Genomic DNA, 24,599 nt, shown 5'->3' with positions numbered 1-24,599 from the left:
GGCTGATTTCACTTCCCTCAAAGGTCTTGACATTTCTTGCTTGTAATTCTTTGCACTGCTATGCAAGTCTAGCTGCAAGCGAAAGAGATTTAACAATAAATGAAGGGGAAGGAAGGGGAAACAGTTCCTTCCTGGAACATTCCATATAATGTTACATAATGTTTACATAGCTTTGCTGGCAGGCAAAATCAACAGTATACTCAAGTAAAGTTAATTATGTGATATTCAAGTGATATTCACCCTGGAACTATCTTCAGAACCACAGTTAAACCCTTCAGTCTACAGCTATCCTGGGCAGTAGAGTGAAAAAGGATAAACAGGAACTTTCCAGGCATTCATATCTGATGGTTGTATCCACACCTGAGATAGATAGAATTGCTCTTCATAGAACTGTGTTTGCCTTCATCACTGAGATTTTTGGGAGGCGAGGATTGGTGTGGGAGAAAAGCACAGAGATCTACTACTACCTTCGGCTGTTTGGCAAAGGAATGTAAACCAACTTACATGCCATGTCTCAGCACATGTCGCTCCCACTCAGAGCCTTCTGTAAATGATCGGCCACAGAACTCACACGGGAAGCGTTTCGCTGGAGCACCACTGTCAGGAAATATCATGGGATCTGGAAAAAGACAGCATATCCTGTGAATTCAAAAGTGCCAGGGCATGAAGTCACCACTGTGATCCAACTCTGATGCCCTCTGCTGCACCTTCTCATCTCTGCAAAAGGACTTACCCATCAAATAACTGTGAAAATGCAACTCTCTGAAAGCAAAGCAACACTGCAAACAACAAAACCATCCTAAGTCTTACAGTATCTCTGCACGTAAGGGTAATGAGTTACTACTCCCTGTTCCTGAATTTCAGGAGTATTAGGGCTGAAATGGCTTGAAAGCAACATCAAAAAACTCACTGAAGCCCATCTATAATTTTTGATTGATACTACAAATTTTAGGAAACAAAATAGATACAAAACAAGTATACTTGTTATCTATAAGTGTATACTTATAGATACATTTATATTCAACATGGTATCCTCATAATAAGTAGATATCCATTCATCATGAATTCTCATGGGTTAAGTCCTACATCTTAACTGCATAGGTGTTTCATCCCATCCTAATCTTTTGTACAAAGTGCTTGGTGCCTCATTTGCAGAAATGTCAGGCATCGAATAATATGAGGGAAGTCATTGGCAGCTCAGGGAGCAGTATTTCTGAAAGCCAAGCTTCATGTGAACATAGCCAGCTTTAACAAAAGATGAAACATTTTCTCACAAATTAAGAAGATCACCACACAAGCCATTAAAAATAATTGCATGGACTATCTCACTTGATTCTTTTGCTGGAAATGAGACAGCACCATCTGCTCAGAGCATTAATTCCTTAGTAGGGATTATCTTAGCAAGAAATCAACAGAATGCCTTTCTGACTCCTCCCAAATTACATAATAAAAGAAAAGGAATTTTGTTTCATTTTGGTTCTGATCTCTGCTCACTTCATTTCTTTACTCTCAATTTTATTCTGTTCAAGATCAGCCTATGAACATAAAATTGCCCACACATTTCCTATCATCTGCATTTAAGTCCTGTAAATGTATTTTTGCTACACATCTCTCACTAGTTAGCCTTTACTAAAGGTCTATATGGAATAGTTCTTAATATCATTTTTTGCCTCCTTTCCATCAAAGAAAAAAATCTCACTTCGTATTTCTTACTGTCTGTGATTTACTATGTGGTTAAATATCAGAAAGTAAGGTACTGTGTCAAAAGGAAAACCAGTAAGTAAGTCAATGCCATTAGGTCAGTTTACACGTGGATTTTAATACCTCATGTGTGGTACAATTTTAAAAACATTCTTCAACACACAGACTAGTCACGGTACAGGGAAAAATATTTACGTAAGGTAAAAATTCTAGAGGCAGACATTGTTGACTTACCATAGAGTACACAATAGGAAGTTTATTCTGGGCCTCTGCAGAAAGGAGATACATAACATAGATACTGTCTTGGCTCAAATAAGGAGTTGGGGTTCTTCAAGATGGAGAAGGCTCAGGGAAACCTTATGGTCCCCCTTCACTACTTCAAGGGGCTTATGAGAAAAATGAGAGACATTTTTACCAGGACCTGTATGACAGGACAAGGGGTAATGGTCTTAAATTGAAAGAGGGTAGGTTTAGATTGGACACAAGCAAGAATCTTTTTTTAAGATAAGTATGTTGAGACACTGGAACAGGCTGCCCAGAGAAGGTACGGATGCCCCACCATTAGATGTGTTCAAGGTCAGCTTGAATGGTTTTTTGGGCTACCTGATCTCATGAAAGATATCTCTGTCCATAGAAGGAGCACTGGACTATGTGATCTTTCAAGGCCACTTCCAACTCAAACCAGTCTATGATTTATAGTTGCAACTCCCATTAAGATTAGAAAGTGCTACTCTAGTAACTCTCTCACCTCTTCAGAAAACACGACCTTGTTCCCCCTACCTTCTGATCAGTTTTGCTTCTAAGGCTGTTAATTTGGACTGCTTCCTTGGAAGAGTATGAGAAGCTGCTCTTCTCTGGAGCCTGCAGGAGACAGGTAACAGACTGCACAACACCTGACCTCTCTGTAGTTTTCCTGTATCACAAATAAAAGCACCCACGGACATTTATTTTTGTCTACTACAGAAAAACACTTCTTGATTACAGTTTCTGCAAAGACCAGATCAGTAGAGATAGACAGTCCCTTTGGGATGCAGTCCTTCCCAGAGGCAGCTCTTCTTTCCACGGTGTATGCCAGACATCCTCTTTTTGACCCCTTCTCATCTTCTTCCTCCCAAATCCACATGTTTTCTGCTATCCTTCACCATAGCCAGCTACTCCCTTCTTTTTCTATCCAAGATAGCAGTCCAGTTCTGTTGAGCTCTGCTGCTCAGTTCTGCCTGTTCACAAGGGCAACAGTCCTTCGTCGGTCCATTGTCCAAAAGTACACCTGGAGAAGCAACACACTCTTCTTTGCACCTTCAGCAGACCACATGCCAGCCTAAAGTCAAAGTGATGAATCTAGGATCTTTGACTCATAGGAAGGAATCCTGGTTCTGTGAAAGTCACAGACTTCGCAGGGTTCAGGCAGCATTTGCTTCCAGATACTTGGAGCACACACAGGCACCTTCAGCAAAACACAGTTCCTGCTAACACCACAAAGGCCAGAATTGTCAAAAGCACCCAAGTGGCATACAGAATTACACAGTCTGATACAGTTTGAAAGCTGTGACAGCATTAGCCACTGTGACAGGCTACACTTAAAACCATAGGTCTGTTCCTCTGCCTAACAGGGCAAATCATTTTTATGCTAGAACTATCTTCAGAAAATCCTTAGGGAGACATGAGCACACAACTTAGCATCCAACCACAACCTCAGTTCCTGTGACACTGACACATTTTTCAAATGCAGATCTTGCATCTTGCACCTATAGTGGTAATTCACATCGTATCTAGAAAAATACAGTAAATACAACTGGATCTTTTCCAAAATAACCTTGCTGTAGTGGGCATATGTTTCCTTGCCTTTTCTACCTATTTTAGGATAATATGCCACAAATGGTAACATATCAGAAAGGATTAAAAAATAACAACAGTGAAACACTGACCCTACAGGCCAGTCAAGACAGGTCAGTCAAGAAAGAAAAACTGCAAAATGAACTTTGAAATATGCATTATTTTTTTCAGACTAGTCATCTGAACAACAATGCAGAAACAATTTCAGCCAGCCACAGATTAAAGAAGCACAGATACAAGTGAAAAATCTAAGAAATAAATATTAGGATTACTAAAACACTATCTCTTTAACTATTCATCACATGAAACACAGAGATAACGTTTCTCTATTAACCCTGCAAATTTAAATCTCCAGCCCAGAAAGTGATATTTTTACATTTTCACACGTGTAATCTAAAACCAATTTAAACAATGAACCTCGCCTTGGGCAGCTGCCTTCCCCATGGTGCATTTACAGGGATTTGTAAGGCTTGGCAGATAGCACCTTATCATAGAATCATTAGGTTGGAAAAGGCCTTTGAGATCATCAACTCCAATCACACCTGTCCACTACCAAATCATGTCCCCAAGCACTTCATCTGTCCACCTTTTAAATACCTCCAGGGATGGTGACTCAACCACCTCCCTGGGCAGCCTGTTCCAGTGCTTCATAACCCTTTCTGTGAAGAATTTTTTTCCTAATGACCAATCTAAACTTCCCCTGACACAGCTTGACACCATTCCCTCTTGTCCTATCACCTATCACTTGGGAGAAGAGACCAACACCCACCTCTCTGCGATTCCCTTTTAGGTAGAGAGCAATAAGTTCTCCCCTCAGCCTCCTCTTCTCCAGGCTAAACAATCCCAGTTCCCTCAGTTGCTCCTTGTAAGACTTGTTCTCCAGCCCCTTCACCAACTTCTTTGTTCTTCTCCAGAACCTCAGTGGGCCCAAAACTGAACACAATACTCGAGGTGTGGCCTCACCAGCACTGAGTAGAGGGAGAGAATCACTTCCCTGGTCCTGCTGGCCACACGGTTTCTGATACAAGTCAAGCTGCCATTGACCCTCTTGGCCACCTGGGCAAACTGCTGGCTCATATTCAGATGGCTATCAACCAGCACCCCTAGGTCTTCCACTGCCAGGCAGCTTTCCAGCCACTCTTCCTCCAAGCCTGGAGTGCTGCAGGGGGTTGTTCTGTCCTAGGTGCAGCACTCTGCACTTGGCCATGTTAAGCCTCATCCTGCTGGCCTTAGCCCATTGATCCAGCCTGTTCAGATCCCTTTGCAGAGCCTTCTTACCCTCCAATAAACACATTGTCCCAGTATAGTGTTGTCCGCAAACTTGCTAAAGGTGCATCCGATCCTCTCATCCAGGCCTTGATAAAGATATTGAACAGGACAGGACCCAGCAATGAGCCCTGGGGAACACCACTTGTGAACAGCCTCCAGATGGATTTAAATCCATTTATCACAATTCTTTGGGCCCCACCATGCAGCCAGTTTTCAACCTAGTCCAGGCCAGTGGCAGCCAGTTTCTCAAGTAGAATACTGTGAGAAACTGTGTCAAAGGCTTTACTAAATTCCAGGTACACTACATCCACAGTCTTTCCCTTATCCATTAAGGGGGTCACCTTGTCATAGAAGGAGATCAGGTTAGTTTGACAGGACCTGCCTTTCATAAACCCATGTTGCTGGGTCTGATTACCTGGTTGTCCTGTGCACACTGTGTGATAGCACTCAAGATGACCTTCCCTAGCACTGCTCCATGACCTTCCCTAGCACTGAGGTCAGACTGACAGGCCTCTAGTTCTCTGGGTCCTTCCTGCGGCTCTTTTAATGGGTGTAACGTTTGCCAGTCTCCAGTCAAGTGGAATTTCTCCAGTCAGCCAGGGTTTGGTGAGCATTTCCGACGGCTCCCTCTTCACTTCATGCTGTCTGAGGGTCTACACAAAATGTAGTCAGCCTTCTACATCTGAAACTGAGGTGAGCTGATCCTTTAGTTAAATCATTACAAAAATATTATTCTAGCCATGAAGCTTTTAGGGTCAAAGCTGTCCCCAGACAGCCACCCAAGCATGTTTCCACACAAGTTACTAATGCTGAACTTTGAAACATATGAAACAAACATTCCTTTAGCTCCTACTCTGATTCTTCTACTGGTCTTCTTGAGATCTTGTGAAAGATACTTTTCATTTCCTATCCAGCTCTTTCACTTTCTCACTTAAATAAAAGCGATCACTAACCGCGCATAGTGAAGTGCTAGTGATAAGCACAGACCAGGCTTATGCTTTAGGGACACTAAACAAAAGCCAAGCAGCTGAAGTCTTGCTATTAAAAGGTAAGAAGCATGATCTGAGCCCACCTTGTCCTGTAAACAACATGTAAAACCAGAAATTGGAATTTTTCATGATCTGAAAAGATGCAGGAAGACACATTTTCTTCTGTGAACAACTCCTGAGTGAGTCTGAAAGTTGAAAAGTCAGGAGGAAAAAGTTAAACATGGTGGTGTACCTTTAGTGAAAGGTGAAAGTGACAGAACTGTGTCATCAGCAATAACGACAGTGGGTGACCCCAGGAATCTGACATTCAGACACCACAGCGGTAAAGATGTTAAAGACTTGTGACCCTGTTTCATTTGACTGATGAATTCTGCACGAGAGCAGACCAGAAAACGTACAGTTTACACCAGATACTGCAATAGCCTGGTTCTCTCAGAGGAAGGTTGTTGAAAGGGAACAACAAGAAACAATTAAAATTAAAGAGAACTTACTTTTTCCCTATCAGTCTCATTCTGATCAAATCAAAAGCATGAGCAAACACATGGCCTAGCTTTTCTTAAGTCAGTAGGATTACTCTTAGATATGAACTTAGCCTACACAATGGTACAGTTGGGGCATGGACCTACCCTGGCTCCAACGCTGCCAACTGCAGCAACTGGAACAGGACTGACACTTTGGCAAGAAATGCTCGGCACGGAGTTAATTAGAGCCCACAAAAAATTTTGGCCAAGTTCCCTTCACCCCTCACTTGAACAATGCTGAATGAAAATTTGAAAATTGGTTACCAAAACAGAAAATCTGAGAGACCACCAAAATACCCCACTTAAATAATTTTCCAAGCCCTTATAGATGCTGTCTGCATGGGCAGGTAAGTCATAGATGCTATATCTGTGTTTTCTCATGGTACGTATTTTCTCAACAAGTAGAAAACGTGTAATAAGTATCAGAAACATGAGATTTCCCCAACAGGGGAATGTTCACAAAAGCTCAATTCTGCTCCTGCTGGCATGCTTGCATGGCTCTACAGGAATGTGCTGAAGAGTCAACAGCTGACTGTTTGATGAGACTGGTGGGGCATGTTGCAGTGCCCTAACAACAACAAAAAGAGCTGCACTCACCTCTCTCTTCAGTGTTAAGGCTTAACTCATCTTCTTTTTCTTCTTCATCACTGCTGGAGGTCTCTGTTTTCCCCTTCATTTGTTCCAGCTGGTCCAAGTTAACCCGTCCAACTAGCTCAAAATTACGACTCACCTTTGAAAGAAATACTTTTATCAGCAATCACCATAATCATCAGCTGATCAGAAAAAATCACCACACATGCAAACCAAAACTGACTACACACCAAAGCATACTTTGCTTTAGGTGATATCACCCAATCAAATTAGCACTCTCTTCAATGATAGCGATTCTTCTTTCACTGTTTATTTTGCATTTTTCATTTTTGCTTTTCAAAAATCAATGACATTCAGTAACAAACAGCCACCTCATTTCTTCTTGGTTTCGATATATGAAACCAAAAAAGTCCAAGAAACACAAAACACTAAATTGTATCCTCTTTTTATGGGACCATTCAACCGGGGTGATCAAAAGCTGCTATTGTGTACCTGCACTGAGGGAAAATTATTTGTGTCTGGTTCATTCAGCTTCATGCCTGAAAGGATGGGTCCTTCCTAAGTGCACGACTGCTGTGCACACTTTCACTCATTAATAACAGATTAATTTTCATTATGAAGGGCTGCAAAGTGTTTTGCAAACTCACGTACAGATGATAATGGGAACACTTCACACAGCAGTCAAATTCAGCTGACCCTAGGGTGAAATGCACCAGCTACTTAACAGGTCACAGCAGCAGTATGAAAGAAGCAGCTTAGGGCATGAAAGTCAGAAACTCCACCACATCCAACAGAAACAGGAGAGGAGCAGGCCAGATTTACAATAGAAGCAGAGGGCGTGGAGCATGACCAGGACACCAGGGCTAATACTCATTGGATGACAAGCACCCCCTGAGCTCATTGATCACTGCTGGGTAGGATTTTGGACTCCTCTTTCATGTAAAGTGACAACCTTCTACCAGAGCACAGGCACTGAGCCACAGAGGCAGAAAGGATGGAGACAGAAGAATGAGCATAGTACAACACCTCCTGCAAGATGCTGAATGAAATATCAACACCCACTGACTGTTTTTTTATCCCTCTGTAGGAAAGGGATTGTGAATGAACCTAAAGAGCAAGTGAATTAGACTGCAGTATATCTCAAAATAGCAAACTACTCCTAAATGTGGTGATAAGCAGATTCCTAGCACTACTCCATCCAAACAGCTGTGATTAGGCTCTCTGACTTAACATGTTACCCACTGAGATTTAAACAAACAAGACCACATGCAAGACACTAAATTCAACTCTACTTGTGCACAGAAAGTCTGTAAGGTGCACTATATCACTTGGACATCTAAGCCCAGAACTTCAACGTGAATTACTGAGATATAAATGACCAAACAGAAATGGGGATTAGATACCCTAAACTAGTAGCACCATAAGGGAACAATCTTCTCAGCCTGATGCCCTGTGTCAAAAGATTGAAGAACAATGCCTCCTGGACAAGCCAGGTGCCTTGTCATGGTAAGGAGGAGGCATGAAGCATCTTGCGGACTGTTTGAATTGCAGAAGACTCTACAGAAGTAATAAAGAAGAGGGCAGATAAGCACAACAGGCCAACCGAAGTTTACTGACTTTGTTTTCATATGACAGCCAAATTCTTTTTAAGCATGAAAAGATTTTGTGGGACTTCTGCTGCTCACACTGTCAGTATAAATGTACTTGGCTGAAAGGAAAGTGTCATTTAGCCAATGAAGTAGGAGTGAGCTTTCTGTGAGGACCTGGGCAACTCGGCTCCAACATGTGAAAAGTGGAGGTGTATAGCTGCCTGCCCTGGAACTGTGACAAAGAAGCATTCAAACAAATACTCCAAAACACATATCAGCTCTAGAATTTAAGTGTCTCTCAGCTACACAGTTGACAGCTACAGAAATTAAAAGCTTACAGTCTGTGGAAAGTCTCCAATGACTTCTCAAGGACTGGATCAGGTCTGCACTCAGGCACTCCCCAAAAACTCCAAAGCAGTCTTAACTGAGGACCTGGTATACTTGCTGTTTATCTTTCCCTTGTTAAATGTAAAGGGTGATGTATTGCCCTCTTTGTTATTAAAAAATGCATGGCATGTCACACTGCTGAAGTTGCCACAGCAATCTTATGTTTGGAATCTCCTGCCTTTTAGAGGGGCTGAATCACACAGCCCTAATATTGTTTCACCTTCCCCACCCCCTCAACACCTTTTTTTTTTTTTTTTTTTTTCTTTTCCTCTTCAAATAAACTTTGGATACACAAGTGCCTTTTCCAGGCAACAGTCTGCCAATTCTGGTCAATCAGAACAGTTTCAGAAATGCTCAATTTTAAGATTATAAATAAAAAAATAGATAATAGAAAACAGAGGTAATGAAACCCAACATGGAAAGGATTAGTTTTGCAGATTTGAGGAGGGAGAGAACAAAAAATAACAAGGGCAGGTTGGCTCCTCAAAATTGACACAAAAGTAAACTAATACAGCATTTGCAAAGAGTAGAATGCTACAAATTAAAAATATCTGGATGTTACCTTGTGGTCATCTCGGAGGTGAGAGTCCAGCTCCTCGGTGTGTTTGGTCTCATAGTAGCAGAGTTGGCATTTGTAAGGTTTCAGTTCATTGTGCTTCTCTATGTGCTGCTGCAAGCTCTCATCACTGGAGCAGGTAAAGGTACACTTATCACAGCGGAAAACAACTCCCTGCAAGTACTTTGATAGTTTGGAACGGCAGACTTCAATGGGAACAACCCGCTCTTCTGTAGGAACAGGACAACATTCACTTAACAAATTTTATGAAATACCAGGCCCATATGTCAACAGCGTGGGCACAACAACCCACACAAGTAATAAGATCTGCTATATGGGTAGGCAGTCCTTCTAGGAAGGAATGGGAGCTAAGCTACTGACTGACACAAAACCAAAAGGCAAAAATTCTTCCTGCAAGGACAAGGTTAATCCTCCAAGGCTACAAATGCAGGTGTCCTCATAAATGTAACTTCTTATTGTGTGAAGAGGATACCAATGGAGGTTTTGGGGCAAATGAGACTCCACACTTAAGTCAGAGTAGCAGAGCCAGGGAATAGAAAACTAGCCATGTATCAGCCAGACCAGAAGTCCACTTTGGTTCAGTACTTGACAGCAGCCAGGAAGGGCACATAGAAATGTAATTACACAGGGAAGCTGCAAGGTGGTTCCCAAGGCATCACTCTGCTGGCTTTATAAAAATTGCATCTAGTATCCTCACCATCACATCTAAAGTTACTCTCTAGGGACTGAGGAGGTAAGCAAGGCAGCATATTTTCCTGTAATAGGATGTACAGTTCAGGCAGGGGCAGAAACTTTCCCAACAAGCCCACAGCTTGAAGGCTCAGTCTCGAAGTCTGTATGCATGTCATGTCACACTTCCCACAGTTCATAGCATGGATACAGGCATGCACTGAAAATGCTCTTGCTGAGTTTTTACATTCTCCAGTTCTCAAACAAAGCACTGATGTTTAATTTCAGTCATTTGACAGAGCCAGGATCTGATGTGTGTAATACTCATCTATTCAGTTCCCCAAGCTGTGCACACAAGGCAGACTCGAAATCCGACCCTTCAGTCACAAGAAGATCCTCATTAAGAGCTTTTGTTACTCAACTGACTTTTTGAACTACAACACTGAAATTTAGTATTGTTACTCCTTATGGACTGGAGATTAATGGAGGAGCTAGATCTTCCTCATGCAGGTTCATCCCTAAAGACAGATTAGAATAAACCAAAAACCCAGGCCTGAATCTCAGATGGCAGACATGAAGGCTAGGGGAATGTGAGATGTTGCAATCCACATATGGATCTGAGCCAACGTCCCCTTTTCTTCAGTGAGGAGGATAATATCACATCCAAAGACAACTACAGAAACACAAACTTCATTAGGGTTTCTGGAAGGTAGCAAAAGCTCCACTGTTCATTAACTTTTGGCCAATACATGACACCACTACTCACAAGACTTTTTCCACAGCCCAACAAAATATTCCATTCTGCTCAGCTTCTCCCTGAACACAAAAGTTATCCTATAACATAACTTCCTCTTTGGTCACTTCAAAAAGTGGAAGTTGTCCACAAATCTGTCTTAAAAAAACACTCTGTGGACATGTAATTCTTTTCCATACCAACAATGGCTTCTCTAGCTATAAAGACACCAAGTTGTGGCCATTCAGAATGGGAGAGGGGAGAATAGAGTCAACAGAACTCAAAGCTGTGATTCTGGGGTTATAAGAAGACTTTTAACACGTTTGTTGCAGCTGTGTGCTTTTGAAATCATGGAAATAAGTGATGCAACTAGTTTCAAAAGTAAAAAAGTCAAGTGAAGTTTTCAAAAAGAGTAATACTAATTAAAATATATGAAAATTTGCTACTTCTCTAGCACCTGGAACAGATTAAAAAAGCTAAAACATCAGATGGTATAAAACTTTTTATCTGTCAGTCTGGAGTAATGCAGAATTCCCTAATTCTCATTAGCGAAACTTACTATCTCACAATAACACACACACACACTCTTCAAATCAAGTAATAACATAAGAAAAGCAAAATAAACATAAACACCAATTCTAGCCTGAATGAGTTCACTTTTGGGGGATGATTTAGAACTTTTACATGATCTATTCATGTCAGCAAGCTTCCTCCAAGCAATGATTTTGGAATTTACATAGTTTTTAGGATCTAGAACCTCATATTTTGGAAGGGGATGCTCTCATATCCAGCTTGGCCTTACGAAGCTCTGTTTATTCAATTACTTATTTACAATGCGCTTATCATATCTGGTAAACTCACAAAATTAAAGAAAACCATAAAGCTCCAACCATAAATTGAAATTGCTTTATCTACATGTAGACTTCTTCAAAGTTCAGCAGCATTTAAATGAAGAAAACTGTATATGCCTCAGAAAAAGATGTCTTGAATAGTGGAACAATTTAGCAAAACGTGTAATTAAAAAAAATAAAATAAGAAAAATAATGCTAAAAAGCATCATCTTGGTTTAAGAAATCCAGCCCTTCCATTCGACTGAAATATTCAGGCTAATCATAATGTAGATCAGAGATTAAACAGAAACGCTATTAATACAACAGATATTTACAAGTACAGTAACTCAAAATAGACATTTTTTTTTTTTGCTCTAGGCATAAAAGAGCCCATGGCTCTATTGGTCTTTAGTTGTAAGGAAAAATTTTGTCTCAGTAACACACCACAGCATATACAAATTATTTCCTTCCCTTAAAGGCACACCAACTAAAATCAGAACAGTCCTAATATCTAGACACAGTTCAATTATTTGGTCATGTTAGGTGTTTGAAAAAATGCATTTTTGCCTGCAAATCCAAGCTACAATCAGAGCACATGTTGCATAAGAATTCCAGTAGCCAGAAGCAAACACAGCACAAGGGTCCTGCATGTATCAATGCAGCTGTGTGTACAAGGAATAATGTCAGAAACAACCATGTGCAATCAGGATATGTAGCAATGAAGCCTTTAGGGGATTAGATGAATTTGAAAATTTGACTTTATCTTAAGTTACAGTTCAAGAGAAATGGGTGTGATTTCCATTAAATGGAAGAAAAAAATCACTATTTTGTTCTCACTACCAGGAAGAGAATATAATGACCCAAGGACTTTAAAGTAGATCCAACAGTGATCTTGGTAAATTGCATTTTGTCCTGGAAAAATACCAATGCATTTCAAAATGTGTGACAGGAATGCTACTGAAAGGAATGATGAAAACTAATTGCATTGTCCAGACTCAAAGGCCAACACCTTTGCTGTTGGCAAAGATGCAGAAAGAGTTCCCTGTCTCCTGTGTGTCTCCTCTCCTTGGGCTTGCCTGTCACAAAGCCCAAGAAGAAGAGTCAACCTTCTCCTTACCTACCTGCACAGCAGCCTTTAGCTGTGTCAGTCCTCTGTTACAAGCCACTCGTAATGAGTCTGTGTTCCATCTGTGCCCACAGAAGGGATGATGAACAACTTTTACACTGATGAGGAACAGATGATAGGTGGAAGGCTCTCGAAGGCTTCCTATTTGCTCTCATTCTTTTTGTGAAGCAAAGTCCTCCCCTAATTTTTTCTCACTAGGTATTCAGCCTTCTAGCTGAGAATAGAAGTCTCTGGAGAGACCTTATAGTGGCCTTCCACTACCTGAAGGAGGCCTACAAGAAAGCTGGGGAGGGTATTTTTACAGGGGCAGGTAGTGATAGGACAAGGGGGAATGGCTTTAAATTGGAAAGGGGAAGATTTAGATTAGACATTAGGAAGAAATTCTTCACAATGAAGGTGGTGAGGCACTGGCACAGGTTGCCCAGGGAAGCTGCGGATGTGCCAGAAGTGTTCAAGGCCAGGTTGGATGGGGCCTTGAGCAGCCTGATCTAGTGGGAGTTGTCCTTGCCCATGGCAGAGGGGGGCTGGAATTGGGCAATCTTTAAGGTCCCTTTAAACCCAGCCCATTCTATGATTCTATAATGCTTTAGCCCTGTAAAACTCAGACTCTTTAGGACACATTAAAAGGCAACTATACTCTCCATTTCAAGCACATGCTGTTTCCACAAGGATTAAGGGTGCAGCAACTTGGAAGTGATGCAAGAGGCACAGATATGCAAATGTACCTTTGACACAGGAGGAACATTAAGTATGAAATAGATCAAATACTTCACTCTGACACTGCAGAATTCCATCTCTAACAAAACTATTGTTCTTGGATGACAGCTCAGGGCTATGCCCTTGTTTTACCAATGCAATGGCTATAAAAAATGGAAGGCTATCTCAGACTGCGTTCACCATCACTCCATCTCTCTTTCAGTGCATGTGAAATCTTGTCAAGCTGCCACACAATTAAACACAAACGTAGAGGGTTTTTTTAGCTGGTTGTACACGCCAGAAAGTACTTGAAGGAAGGACCCTACTTCCTTTACAACCCAGATTCTTGATGTCATAGAAAACCCTCGTCCTTCCCTTAGTGGCCTTCAAAATTCTTTATCAGCTAAAACCACACTTGCATTAAAACTTCTTTTACTCTGTTTTACCTCTCCCTGCGTTCTAGTAGGTATATCATTATGTCTTTTGCTATCAGCTTTGTTCCAGCAGCACAAAAACTCGAGGCTGGTTGTGCAACTGAAACAACAGCTCTACAGAAAAACAAATTCACGCTGTTACTTACCCAGGAGGTAACCACCTCCTTGCAATTGGTCAGAAACAGCTCTGTGCAGGCCATACAGGTGCTTGAGATCACGAAATGCTCTTCCACTTCTGCAACGAACACTCCCACTGTCAAGTCTATGCATGATGGAAAATACTCTACCTAAGTCTGTCAAGCTCTCCTTCAGTCTGTTTATCTGCATTTTAGAAGTCTGGCAGTGTCCACTGGAGCCCTGGCACAGCCACAAACCAGAGCATACCTCGGCAGCACTTGGAATCGCGTGGTCCCCTGCACAGAGCTTAATTAAACTCTCCTCTCCTCTCAAGTGAGCTAATTCTGGAGTATGCCCTGAAGCTGAGCAAAATCCAGCACAGCAACACCTTAAAAGACATAAAGTAAAAGCTAAGGTATCTGCCAAACTCTTACAAATAAGGCAGCTTTGTAACATGTTTACTGAACCACACTGAAAGGTCATTTTGCCAGATGTTCCCTCAGAACAGCCCTGCTAGCAGAGAGAAATTAGTATGAACTCTGCCAACCTCACTGCTTTGGTACAAGGAGGACGTCAACTACCAACACTGAAAAGTGGTAAGTTACAAAGAATTACAATAGTGCTTGCCACACCAGGATCTCCTCCAGGAAACGCAAAACTTGTGTTTGCTCACCACTAATACATTACCGTGAAACTTTGCCCAACCTGCAAGCAGGCAGAGTGCCATCCCAACACATGGGTTTGGATTTCAGCAGCCAACAGACCATCTACAAGCATCAAGTGTGATAGCTATGGGCAGGCATCCCAGCCCAAGAGCCCAAACAGCTGTCTCTTCTGAGCTAGCAAGCCCACAGTTAATAGAACATAGAAATCCCTAATCCCACTTTTAGCTGATCTAAAAAAAGAAGAGGTGAAGATAGGAGTCTTAAAGAAAAATAAAAGTATAATAACCCTTGTTTTGATCCTAGGACACTGAAGATAAAATATTCAAGCAAGCAACTAAGGGATATTTTTGGGCCTTTATGGTTAGTTCACAGAGTTTATGATAGCAAGGACTTCACGATAACAGGTACGTAAGCAGGAAAAAATGCTGACCTAGATCAGAGCTGTAAATTAGGGCAACTCTTGCTAAATAGGTATTTGATGATTGTTAACCTCACTAGAGGAAAAGCTTAAAACCAATTTTAAATCTGCTTTGTTTCAGTACTGATTAACTTTGAATTTTACAGGAAACAAATAAGATGCATCATTTAGAAATGAAATAAACTATATTTATAGGCTGAGGACTTATTCAACATACTTTTGTTCTCATATACAGAGAGGGGAAAATTTAATGATGTACAGAGCTGGAAAAATGTAATGAAATCAGTCTGAAAGACAAGGGCTCTGTTCAGCATTCTCCTCATCAGATATAGACACATACAGGGATATTATTACCTCTGTGCAGAACTATATGATCAATCATGTTGCATTTATATTTGGTGTGATATAGGCAAAGAGGACAGCGAAGGTCTTTGGGTCCTTCCTCAGGAACTGCCGAATGCCCAGCTTCCACGTGCATAGTAAAAGCAGATCTGTGAAATGGGAGGGAGAGATGGAAGCAGTCAGAAGAGGTGTGCAGGGAATGATGAAGTGTCATAGCTCTGTAAGGGATGTGTCACATAAAATGGTACAGATACCACTCAGCCTTGTCTTCACAGTGCCACATGGCATTTCAGCAGGGCTACTCACATGAGTAACACATGAACAGAGGTATTTGCAAGCTTGTATCCTCAAGTGACAAACACTCCTGACAAGATATTCTTTTGCGGAGTTGCTTTATCCTCACATTGTTATTGTTAAAATAGCAAATTAATTCCCATCTTTCATGCTCATTGTTGTCTTCAGGCTGAAACATGCAGTATACTTTCTTTGACAAAGATTAAATTTGTAGCAAGTTGAACACAATCTATCAACTGTTCTGGACTTGCAGAGGTGAGGACATACTTATTTCTGAAAGCAGATAACATCCTTAATGACCTCTTTCTAGGACAAGCTCAAAAAGAGCTGAACTGTTTACATTGAGGATTCAAACCAGACTTGCATTCACAGTGAGTATAGCACTGAGTAGTTAAGTTCTAAAGCATCAGTTATAAGATCTGAAAACCTAAGACTAAGAATACTGTACTTATGAATGTGGAGGAATGAATGAATACTCCACAGTAATTTTGAACAAAAAAATTCATGCTAGCATTACACTGGCTGCATACTTAGAAATTGCAAGACACATGCATACAGAAGAAATTAACCGTCCACCTATCTAACCACAAGCTCAGCTACTGAAATAAGAGGTGTTTGCAAACATGGGGCACTTGGTACTTCTTTTCCAAAGCAGTGGTAAAGCTTGCAAAAGTTAAGGAGCTTGCCGCATTGAACTACAGTTAGAAGTGTCTTTGAAGTTCTTCCAGTACTGTTAGATTCAATGCAAAGCAAGTTACTAACTTTGGGCCCAACCCAGCAAACGCTGAATTCTACAGGTGTATTTCTATCAACTGGAGTGAGTGCTTTCATGCCTTTAAGTTGAAAGTGAGTTCAACTCACTTTATGGTGAGTTGAAGAGGGGATTTGTAGGGTTTTTTTTGCCCCTCTTCCCTTTTTTTAAAGACAGAAAATGTGCTGCGCTTCCAAAACAGGCAAGAATTAATCCCTGAATGATTGAGACACCACATGAAAGAACACCACTCCCTGATGCAACTAGGAATGTTTTAACTGCTGCTTGGTTTAAGATGATTTCATTTTATCCAGGTAGAAAAAAAGTGGCACTTGCAAGATATGAACAGGCTGAATGGACCTGGCAATTGCTGGTAAGACAGATAGCAATCAGGATACAAAGCACAAGCAGCAGCTTACACCACAGAGACAGCAAGGGGAGGAAGTAAAAAAGGCTAAAGAAATGTAACTAGAGGTTGCTTTTGTGTGGATTCTCTCGGGCTTGTTCTCAACATTTACTTAAACAGAACTCCTCCCCTTTTTCCAGTCATACTCCTGTACTGTCACTAGTCTCCTAAGAACTTAACAAGTCTGAGATATCAAATGTCTGCTGAGGGTGTTTATGCTCAAGGGTCCAGCATATCAGGAAGAAATGATGAACAGCACAGGTGCATAGGTCTTTTCTTTACTTATGGAACAGCAGCTAAAAACACATACGCAGAGAAACAAACAGCACCAAGTTTTTAAATTTTGAACATCTAATTGGATTTTCCATAAGGGCCTATGTACTATCAGGCATCCTAGAGGATGCTTTGCATTTCAGCTAGATAGATGGTAGAAGAAATAAAATTACATGAAAGAGTTTTTTTCAGGAAGGTGATATACATTTTTCTGCTGCCCTAGGACACTTGATTGTCTCATGCTCATTGCACCAGGAAATGACCTTATTTTTGTGGAGAAAATTTTCACACTTGAGCATAAAGATAGCCCCCTAATTGCCTAGGCTGAGGAAAAAGTACTACCTGTACCCTTTCCTCTAACAAGTAAAACCTAGTGCAAGGACTTGACTGCGCTTTTGCCTGCAGCAGATGGTACTGGCTTTTGTAGGAGAGAGGAAAATGGATTACATGGATGCTGCTGTGATCTGGGATGGCATTTCCTATGTTCCTCTCCCTGGTTAACAGTGGCCATGTTCCTATTAGCTATAGCAAGCTCTCAAAGATCTCAGAAGTTTTTCCAAGTGAGTTCAGTTCATCTGTTTTGCACAGTACTTACTTAAAGCCTGTATAAAAGGAACAATCTTTGCACTTGAAGAGTTTTTTCCCTCCGTGTTTGTCACGGTAATGACGCCGAATGCTCTGTATGTAACCCGAGGAGAATTCACAAAATTCACAATTAAGGATGGCTTCCATTTTTTCCAGCCCTGCAGCACTCCCAGAAAGTGGGATTGGGCTCATGTTGTTGTTCCTGGCCAAAGCTGCAGACTGGTAATGGTTCAATTGCTGCTGAACATCAGGAGGCTCAGAGTATGAAGAGTCTGTAGAGAAACAGAGGCAAGTTGTTATTCAAAGTGATCAACAAATCTAAAAAGGGCTTGCTCATGCACCTCTTGGCTTTTATCAAAATGTTGGCTATGAAATCCACCGACAGCTTTCTGAAGAGATTAAGAAAAGGAGGTGTAGCACTTCTTAATTTAATCTAATGTGTATTCTTCAATTTAAAGGGTGATCAGTATAAATTACGCTTTTCAGATGAGATTTGGGGAGGGAAGAAGTGTGAGATGTAAATTAAAAGTAGTCTAAAAAGAAGTCTGGTCTTTTAATTTGTGAAGGTAAAGCACATTAAACACACTGCGAAGTGTTTATGTGTTTGGTGTATAGATCAGACTCGATCCTCTCAAATGTCTTATGCCAGTTTACACCAAAGAGAAAAAAAAATTGACAGGAAAACCAAATGGATACTCTACACTACTTATTCTTGGAATTACTTCAGAAACCCAAATCAAAAGTTAACCTTAGCAAAATGACACAACTTCGTCACATTTGAAGCAGTCTTAACAAAAGCTAAATTCAAGTTCTCCTAGCTAATGATGTTTGAAATCAAGTCATCATTGGAAGAAAAGATATGTAATCAAAAATTCCAGTAAAGCTTCTAAATCTCATTTCCTTAGAAGCTGCTAAGTTTTGCTATACTGCAAACCAGATTTCTTTATACAGATATAGCTGTATAGATGCACCCTTTCTACAACTAGCAGACTATCACACCATTTTAACTGCATATGGAGAAATGCAGTCCAGAGATGTCTCAGTGCTGAGACTGAAAGCTATACTACTTTAGATGGACACCCCAAAAAAGATGGAGGAAAGGGTAGTGTTGAACTTCTCCCAACAGCCTGCTTGAATAGGGAGGTTAGGAATTCATCTGCTTTGTCATATATAACTCACAGCTGCCCATGAATAGCACAAATGAAAGCAGATGAATAAAGCATAGATGAATTTCAGTGAAACTTTTCAGGAAAGAAGACAAAAGGCTCTTTTCTTAAGCTTTCTGAAAGAAGAGGAAAAAAAAAGCAAGGGGCAGGAGGGAGGGAGGGAAGTCAGGATACAAACTGCACCAGCCACCTCCTGCTTTGATGGGTACTTCATTTTTCCAAAGCTTAATTCCCCGAGGCTGGATACACAGCAATTATCCAACAGACCTGCAAGGTCCGACACAAAAAACCAAGACTGTGCCTCTATCTCTTTTTATTTAACAAATGAAGAAAATCAACTATGATCACCTTCAAAACAGTTTCCTTCTGAGCTGACACACAGCTGCACATGATGGGCCAATGTTTGAAGCAATTCCACAGATCATTTTCTCAAAGGCAGTTGAGGATCTCCATCTTTTTTTTGCTTTCACATCTTCTACCAACAAAAAATGGGTTCCTTTGAGCACCCAACTTGCTCTTTGGGATTGTAAGCCTCAGTCAATAACTGAAAAGTTTCCGTCGCAGATTTCTTCAGTAACACAAGAAACTTGTTGTTAACTCTCTTTTCAATATTGTATACTGACATTTTCCAACCGAGGGTAAGAAAAAGACTATATCTGAACATGTGTCCACTCGTACTAAGAGAAGCCATAGAGTTGAGCGTTGTTCACTGGAACAGGTTAAATATGTTCTATAACCATCTCTTTGCCTCTCCGCTCCCACTCTTCATTCCCAAGCTATAGATAAAGTTAGTCTTGTTAATTTGTGTTGGACCTCATGGGAACTTTACATTATCCATTCTAACCAATCGGTACCAAGAAACAAAATACAAACGGGCCTACACAGCATCCAGTGTATAGGCCTGTATACAGGATTCACCTCTACTTGTCTTTAAAAGAGTAAAATGCTTGCCTTGGTTTATCACTACCACAGAAAGGAGTCACACATGCCCAAGAAATTAAAATCAATCTGTCAACAACCAAAACCACCAAACACACCAGCAAAACACAACCAGGTACTCTTGGCATCATTACAAGGTATACAGCAAAGACAATGACAGTGACACGAAAGATTCTGGTAAAATGAATTAAATACATTGCGCTTTCCCTACCCAATCCTTACAGTCGGAGGGTGGATTATAATGAAGCATTTATCAACTCTTGTTACCACTACTGCTACAGCAGGTTTGCTCACCATGAGGGCTCACAGTGAGTTTCATCTGTTCAAATGTCAAGACTTTCTTTTCCTTGTGTTTGAAACAGGCTTCCTGCTTGCTTTATTTTGGCACAAGACAAGCTCAAGGAGCTGCAAACCTCTGCAGAAGTCTCTTCTCCCTCAAAGGCAATAACCATGTGCTCGCTCTCTTTAGGAACAGGATCTTGAGGTCCGAAGAGATACATGGTCCAGAGTAGGTTTGCTGATTTGCCTATTTGTAGCCTGGTGTCTGGCTTCAACAATTCTAAAAGCTCAAAACACAGACAGATTTCCTGACAAGGATACCACAGCCTAAAAAAAGTTCGTAGCACTGGAAACAGTCCTATTTGTATGTGTACTAGTCAAATTCCTTGCAGGCTACTGATTAAAGTCTAGCTTGTAGGTTACTGTTCCTTTTCTCAGGAAGAAGGGATCAAAGTTTCAATCACATCACAACAGTTCCTAGCCAAAGCCTCAGTGATACCGCTAAGAAAGTTACAGGTTTAAAACAATTATTTCCAGAACAAGGAAGTTTTGTTGTTGTTGGGAAGATCTACCATACTTCAGAAGTTTTTACTTCCCCTATCTTGTGGTGTCTATTACTCCAGCTTTCAAATTTACAATCAAATATTTACATATTTCTGTAAAATGTGGTATATGAAAAATGCAAAATTAGATAGCTACATGTCTATTCCTAAAGAAAAATGAACTCAAAGCAGTTTTCCTTGTCATCAGCAACACCTAAAAGCAAATTCTACCTTTAATGTTCAAATTCTTACTTCTTTCAATTGGGATTCATGCCAGTCACTTTATATTTTCTAGTATATTGCTTCATTACAATTAAGATGTTTATGATATTTACAGAAAAAAAAAAAAGCGCCACCTAAAGACACGTAACAATGGCAGCATGCATGTCCCTATTTCTGCCTGTGTTTTCTTCCTCTTTTCCCTTGTCAAATGCTTTCATTTTTTTGCAATATTTCTGGAGTGCAAGATTTAGCGCTTCCTGAAGAAAAGCACCCAGGATTAACATATGTGTATAGAGCTTCTGAGAATCAGCTTGCCAGATAGGTATCCTAGTGTGCAGGAGCAACCCAGCTCCACCAGGAGCACTTTGGACAGAGTCCCAAGCTGAGTAAAGCATGGGAGCTTTTCCACATCTTCAGTGAACCACACTTTTCATGCCCACTCCAGAACCACTGAAAGCAGTGGAAAGATAGCAACTGACTTGAGTTCGCTTCCAAAGATGCATGTTAGCATGCAGCACAGAATGAAACACCAGCAAATAAGAAACAGATGATGGAGCTCAGGTTTTGTGTTTTTCTCATTTATTTTTCAAAAGCAGAGCACTTCTGCACAGGCACCTCCTCTATTTCTGTTGGAAGAGCAGATTGATATTCCAAACAGTTCTGCACATACTTTAGTGCTTGGCTGACTTAAGATGTTCACCAAGTTGACCACAAGAGCCTTACCATTTACATTAGCCTTGAGCTGCTCTGCACCGAACTGCTGGATCCTATTGGCAGTGTTACTGCAACAACAGGATGTCTGGATGTATCTGCAGAGAATGAATGAAGAAGAGAGCAGAGCTTTTGCCTCAGAACCGACCAACAATTGAGTCATGGGTGTACACAATGCAAGTTCCACCTCAGTCTTTTTCTTTCACTCCATGCACAAAAGGGTTAGGAGCACTCCAGGAAAGTTTTAACAACTTTTGCCTGGAACGGAAAAAGTATCTAGCCATCCACATCTGAAAAAAGTAGAAGCCTACACCATATTCGGAAAGCAAAGGAAAGACATAAAAACAAGCAAAGGCAAAAGCTAGAGAATTCATTTTAAGAAAAGTAAAAGAGGAGGACAAAGAGAAAATGTGAAGGAGAAGAAAGTGAAGAATAACGAAAAACCAGGAAGTACCGATTGCATGTTGAGGGAAAAAATGGCATTTTTTTAATTTGAATAGCCTCAATGCAGCACAAGAAAATAAAGGATATTCATAATGGCAATGCAAGGAAAGAAAGCAGAATATTTCACCCTGACTGATTTTAAACAATCAATTGAATAAAAAAGCCCACAACAAAACCACTAAGATTCATTTTTACAAGTAATTTTATCCAAAATGAATGGAAAAACTTCACCATGCAAATCCAAGGTAACAGCATGGGATGATCTGATAGAAAAGTGAGAACATCTACAGTCACGCCAAGAGGCAAAAATTAATAGTAATTCATGTTGTAAAAAATGGAAGAACAGCTGCGATGCAAAATCTCAATTTGAGATTTCACATATCATATATACCTACAGACTACCTTGACAGGAAGAATAACAAGGTTAGAAAGTAGAATCAAAGTTAGAAAGTGTAATCTTTTCCAGCAACAATCTAAGAGACCATAGAATCTGCCTTTAATATACAATAGCATTCTCATATCCAAATGTGGACATGAAAAGGATGCAGAAGAAATGGATGTCTACATGGTGCCCCATCTACACAGTCGTATCTAAATTACTGTTGCACACTGGTAATAATATGTAACTAAGTTTCATAGTGTATCTGCATGAGGTGAAGAAAGACCACATTTCCAGAGTCCCTACACCACTTAGATGCCTCGTAAGTGATGCTGCCACCCTGAAAACTTTATTCAGAATAGACACAAAGACTGGCACAATAAGTCTATCAACAAGACTGAAAGTTACTACCTCATCCAAAAGAGCATTCATGGTTTCCAGTTTCCAGTGCAATGCAATGCAAGAGTGAAAATGCATCTTGGTACACATCTGTATACTCTGTGATCATACACTCAGGAGAAAAAATATACAGTCAAAACCCACCACAGAAACAAAATGAAAATCAAAGTTTTCATGGAACCTTTACAGCATATAACGTTTCAGATGCCTAAAAGAAAAAAAACAAACCTTGAGATCCTTTCAGAAGGAAAAGAAAATAAATGAAGATTATGATCCAGACACATAAATTTACTCAGAAATTGAATGATGTTGTATTATTTACAGGTATTTTCAGAGCTATGGATAAACATATATGCAATAGCAAAACAACACTGAAATAAGACACTTAAACCAAACAAAAACAGACCAAATAACCACCTGGACATGTCTAAGTAAGTAGGAACTGAGCAGCAGCTGAGAACCTAGAAGAAGTATCTATTAAAGGAAAGAAATCAAATTATTGCTTCATCCTTTTAGAGTGAACAGAAATAGATGCATCTAATACTTCTATTTGCATGCCTACACAAAGAGGGATAGAGATGGAGGGAGTGTTCAGGAAAAGTAATTGTTTGAGTACACTGGAAAGAGAGATTATTACGTTTGCAGACAACTAATAATTAAATAGCTCAATGACCAAAAAGAAACAGTGGGAGATAAAAATGAAGGTACTACACATTCCAGCTAAATCCACACGGGAACAAAAAAAGAACGAATGTATAAATAACAAGAAGTGCTTAAAAACACTGGTGGACAGAAGGAAATGTATTAACAATACAGGCCTAGGACATTACAGAGGTCCTGGCTGACTGGGGAAGTTCCACTAGACTGGAGGCTGGCTGATGTTGTGCCCATATACAAGAAGGGTTGCAGAGAGGATCCGGGGAACTACAGGCCTGTCAGTCTCACCTCAGTGCCAGGGAAAGTCATGGAACAGGTAATCTTGAGTGCTATCATGAAGCACATGCAAGAGAACCGGGTGATCAGGCCCAGTCAACATGGGTTTACAAAAGGCAGATCTTGCCAAACTAACCTGATCACCTTCTATGACAAAATCACTCAACTACTGGATGGGGGAAAGGCTGTGGATGTAGTCTTCTTGGACTTCAGTAAAGCCTTTGACACAGTTTCTCACAGCATTCTGCTTCAGAAACTGTCAGCCTCTGGCCTGGACAGGCGCACACTCTCCTGGGTTGAAAACTGGTTGGATGGCCGGGCCCAGAGAGTGGTGGTCAATGGAGTTAACTCCAGCTGGAGGCCAGTCACAAGTGGAGTTCCTCAGGGCTCAGTACTGGGTCCAGCTCTGTTCAATGTCTTTATCAATGACCTGGATGAAGGCATTGAGTGCACCCTCAGCAAGTTTGCAGATGACACTAAGCTGGGAGGAAGTGTCGACCTGCTGGAGGGTAGGGAGGCTCTGCAAAGGGATCTGAACAGGCTGGACTGCTGGGCCGAGACCAATGGGATGAGGTTTAACAAGACCAAATGCCGGGTCCTGCACTTGGGGCACAACAACCCTATGCAGCGCTACAGACTGGGGGAAGAATGGCTGGAGAGCTGCACAGAAGAGAAGGACCTGGGGGTGCTGGTTGACAGCCGACTGAACATGAGCCAGCAGTGTGCCCAGGTGGCCAAGAAGGCCAATGGCATCTTGGCTTGTATCAGAAATGGGGTCACCAGCAGGTC

At 40.9% G+C, this 24,599-nt stretch overlaps 1 protein-coding gene across 8 annotated transcripts in view; it reads right to left on the bottom strand.

The window, feature by feature from the left end:
• ZNF462 (zinc finger protein 462) overlaps window positions 1-24,599 on the bottom strand; it is a 94,713-nt gene that overhangs the window by 3,394 nt on the left and 66,720 nt on the right. For 3 of the 8 annotated variants that reach the window (XM_054055034.1, XM_054055036.1, XM_054055037.1), the window contains 6 exons: window positions 17,807-18,068; window positions 15,500-15,636; window positions 9,443-9,666; window positions 6,911-7,043; window positions 5,876-5,977; window positions 505-619 (listed from right to left, as the gene is read on the bottom strand). In XM_054055034.1, coding sequence (XP_053911009.1) covers window positions 505-619; window positions 5,876-5,977; window positions 6,911-7,043; window positions 9,443-9,666; window positions 15,500-15,636; window positions 17,807-18,068 — 973 coding nt within the window. Of the gene's footprint in view, window positions 1-504; window positions 620-5,875; window positions 5,978-6,910; window positions 7,044-9,442; window positions 9,667-15,452; window positions 15,637-17,806; window positions 18,069-24,599 lie in introns of those variants that run through there. The other 5 variants (XM_054055032.1, XM_054055035.1, XM_054055033.1 and 2 more) reach the window with 3 other exon arrangements.

Source organism: Cuculus canorus, chromosome Z, assembly GCF_017976375.1.
Source record: "Cuculus canorus isolate bCucCan1 chromosome Z, bCucCan1.pri, whole genome shotgun sequence".
Lineage (NCBI taxonomy): Eukaryota > Metazoa > Chordata > Aves > Cuculiformes > Cuculidae > Cuculus > Cuculus canorus.
This window is presented reverse-complemented; position numbering and strand designations above follow the sequence as displayed.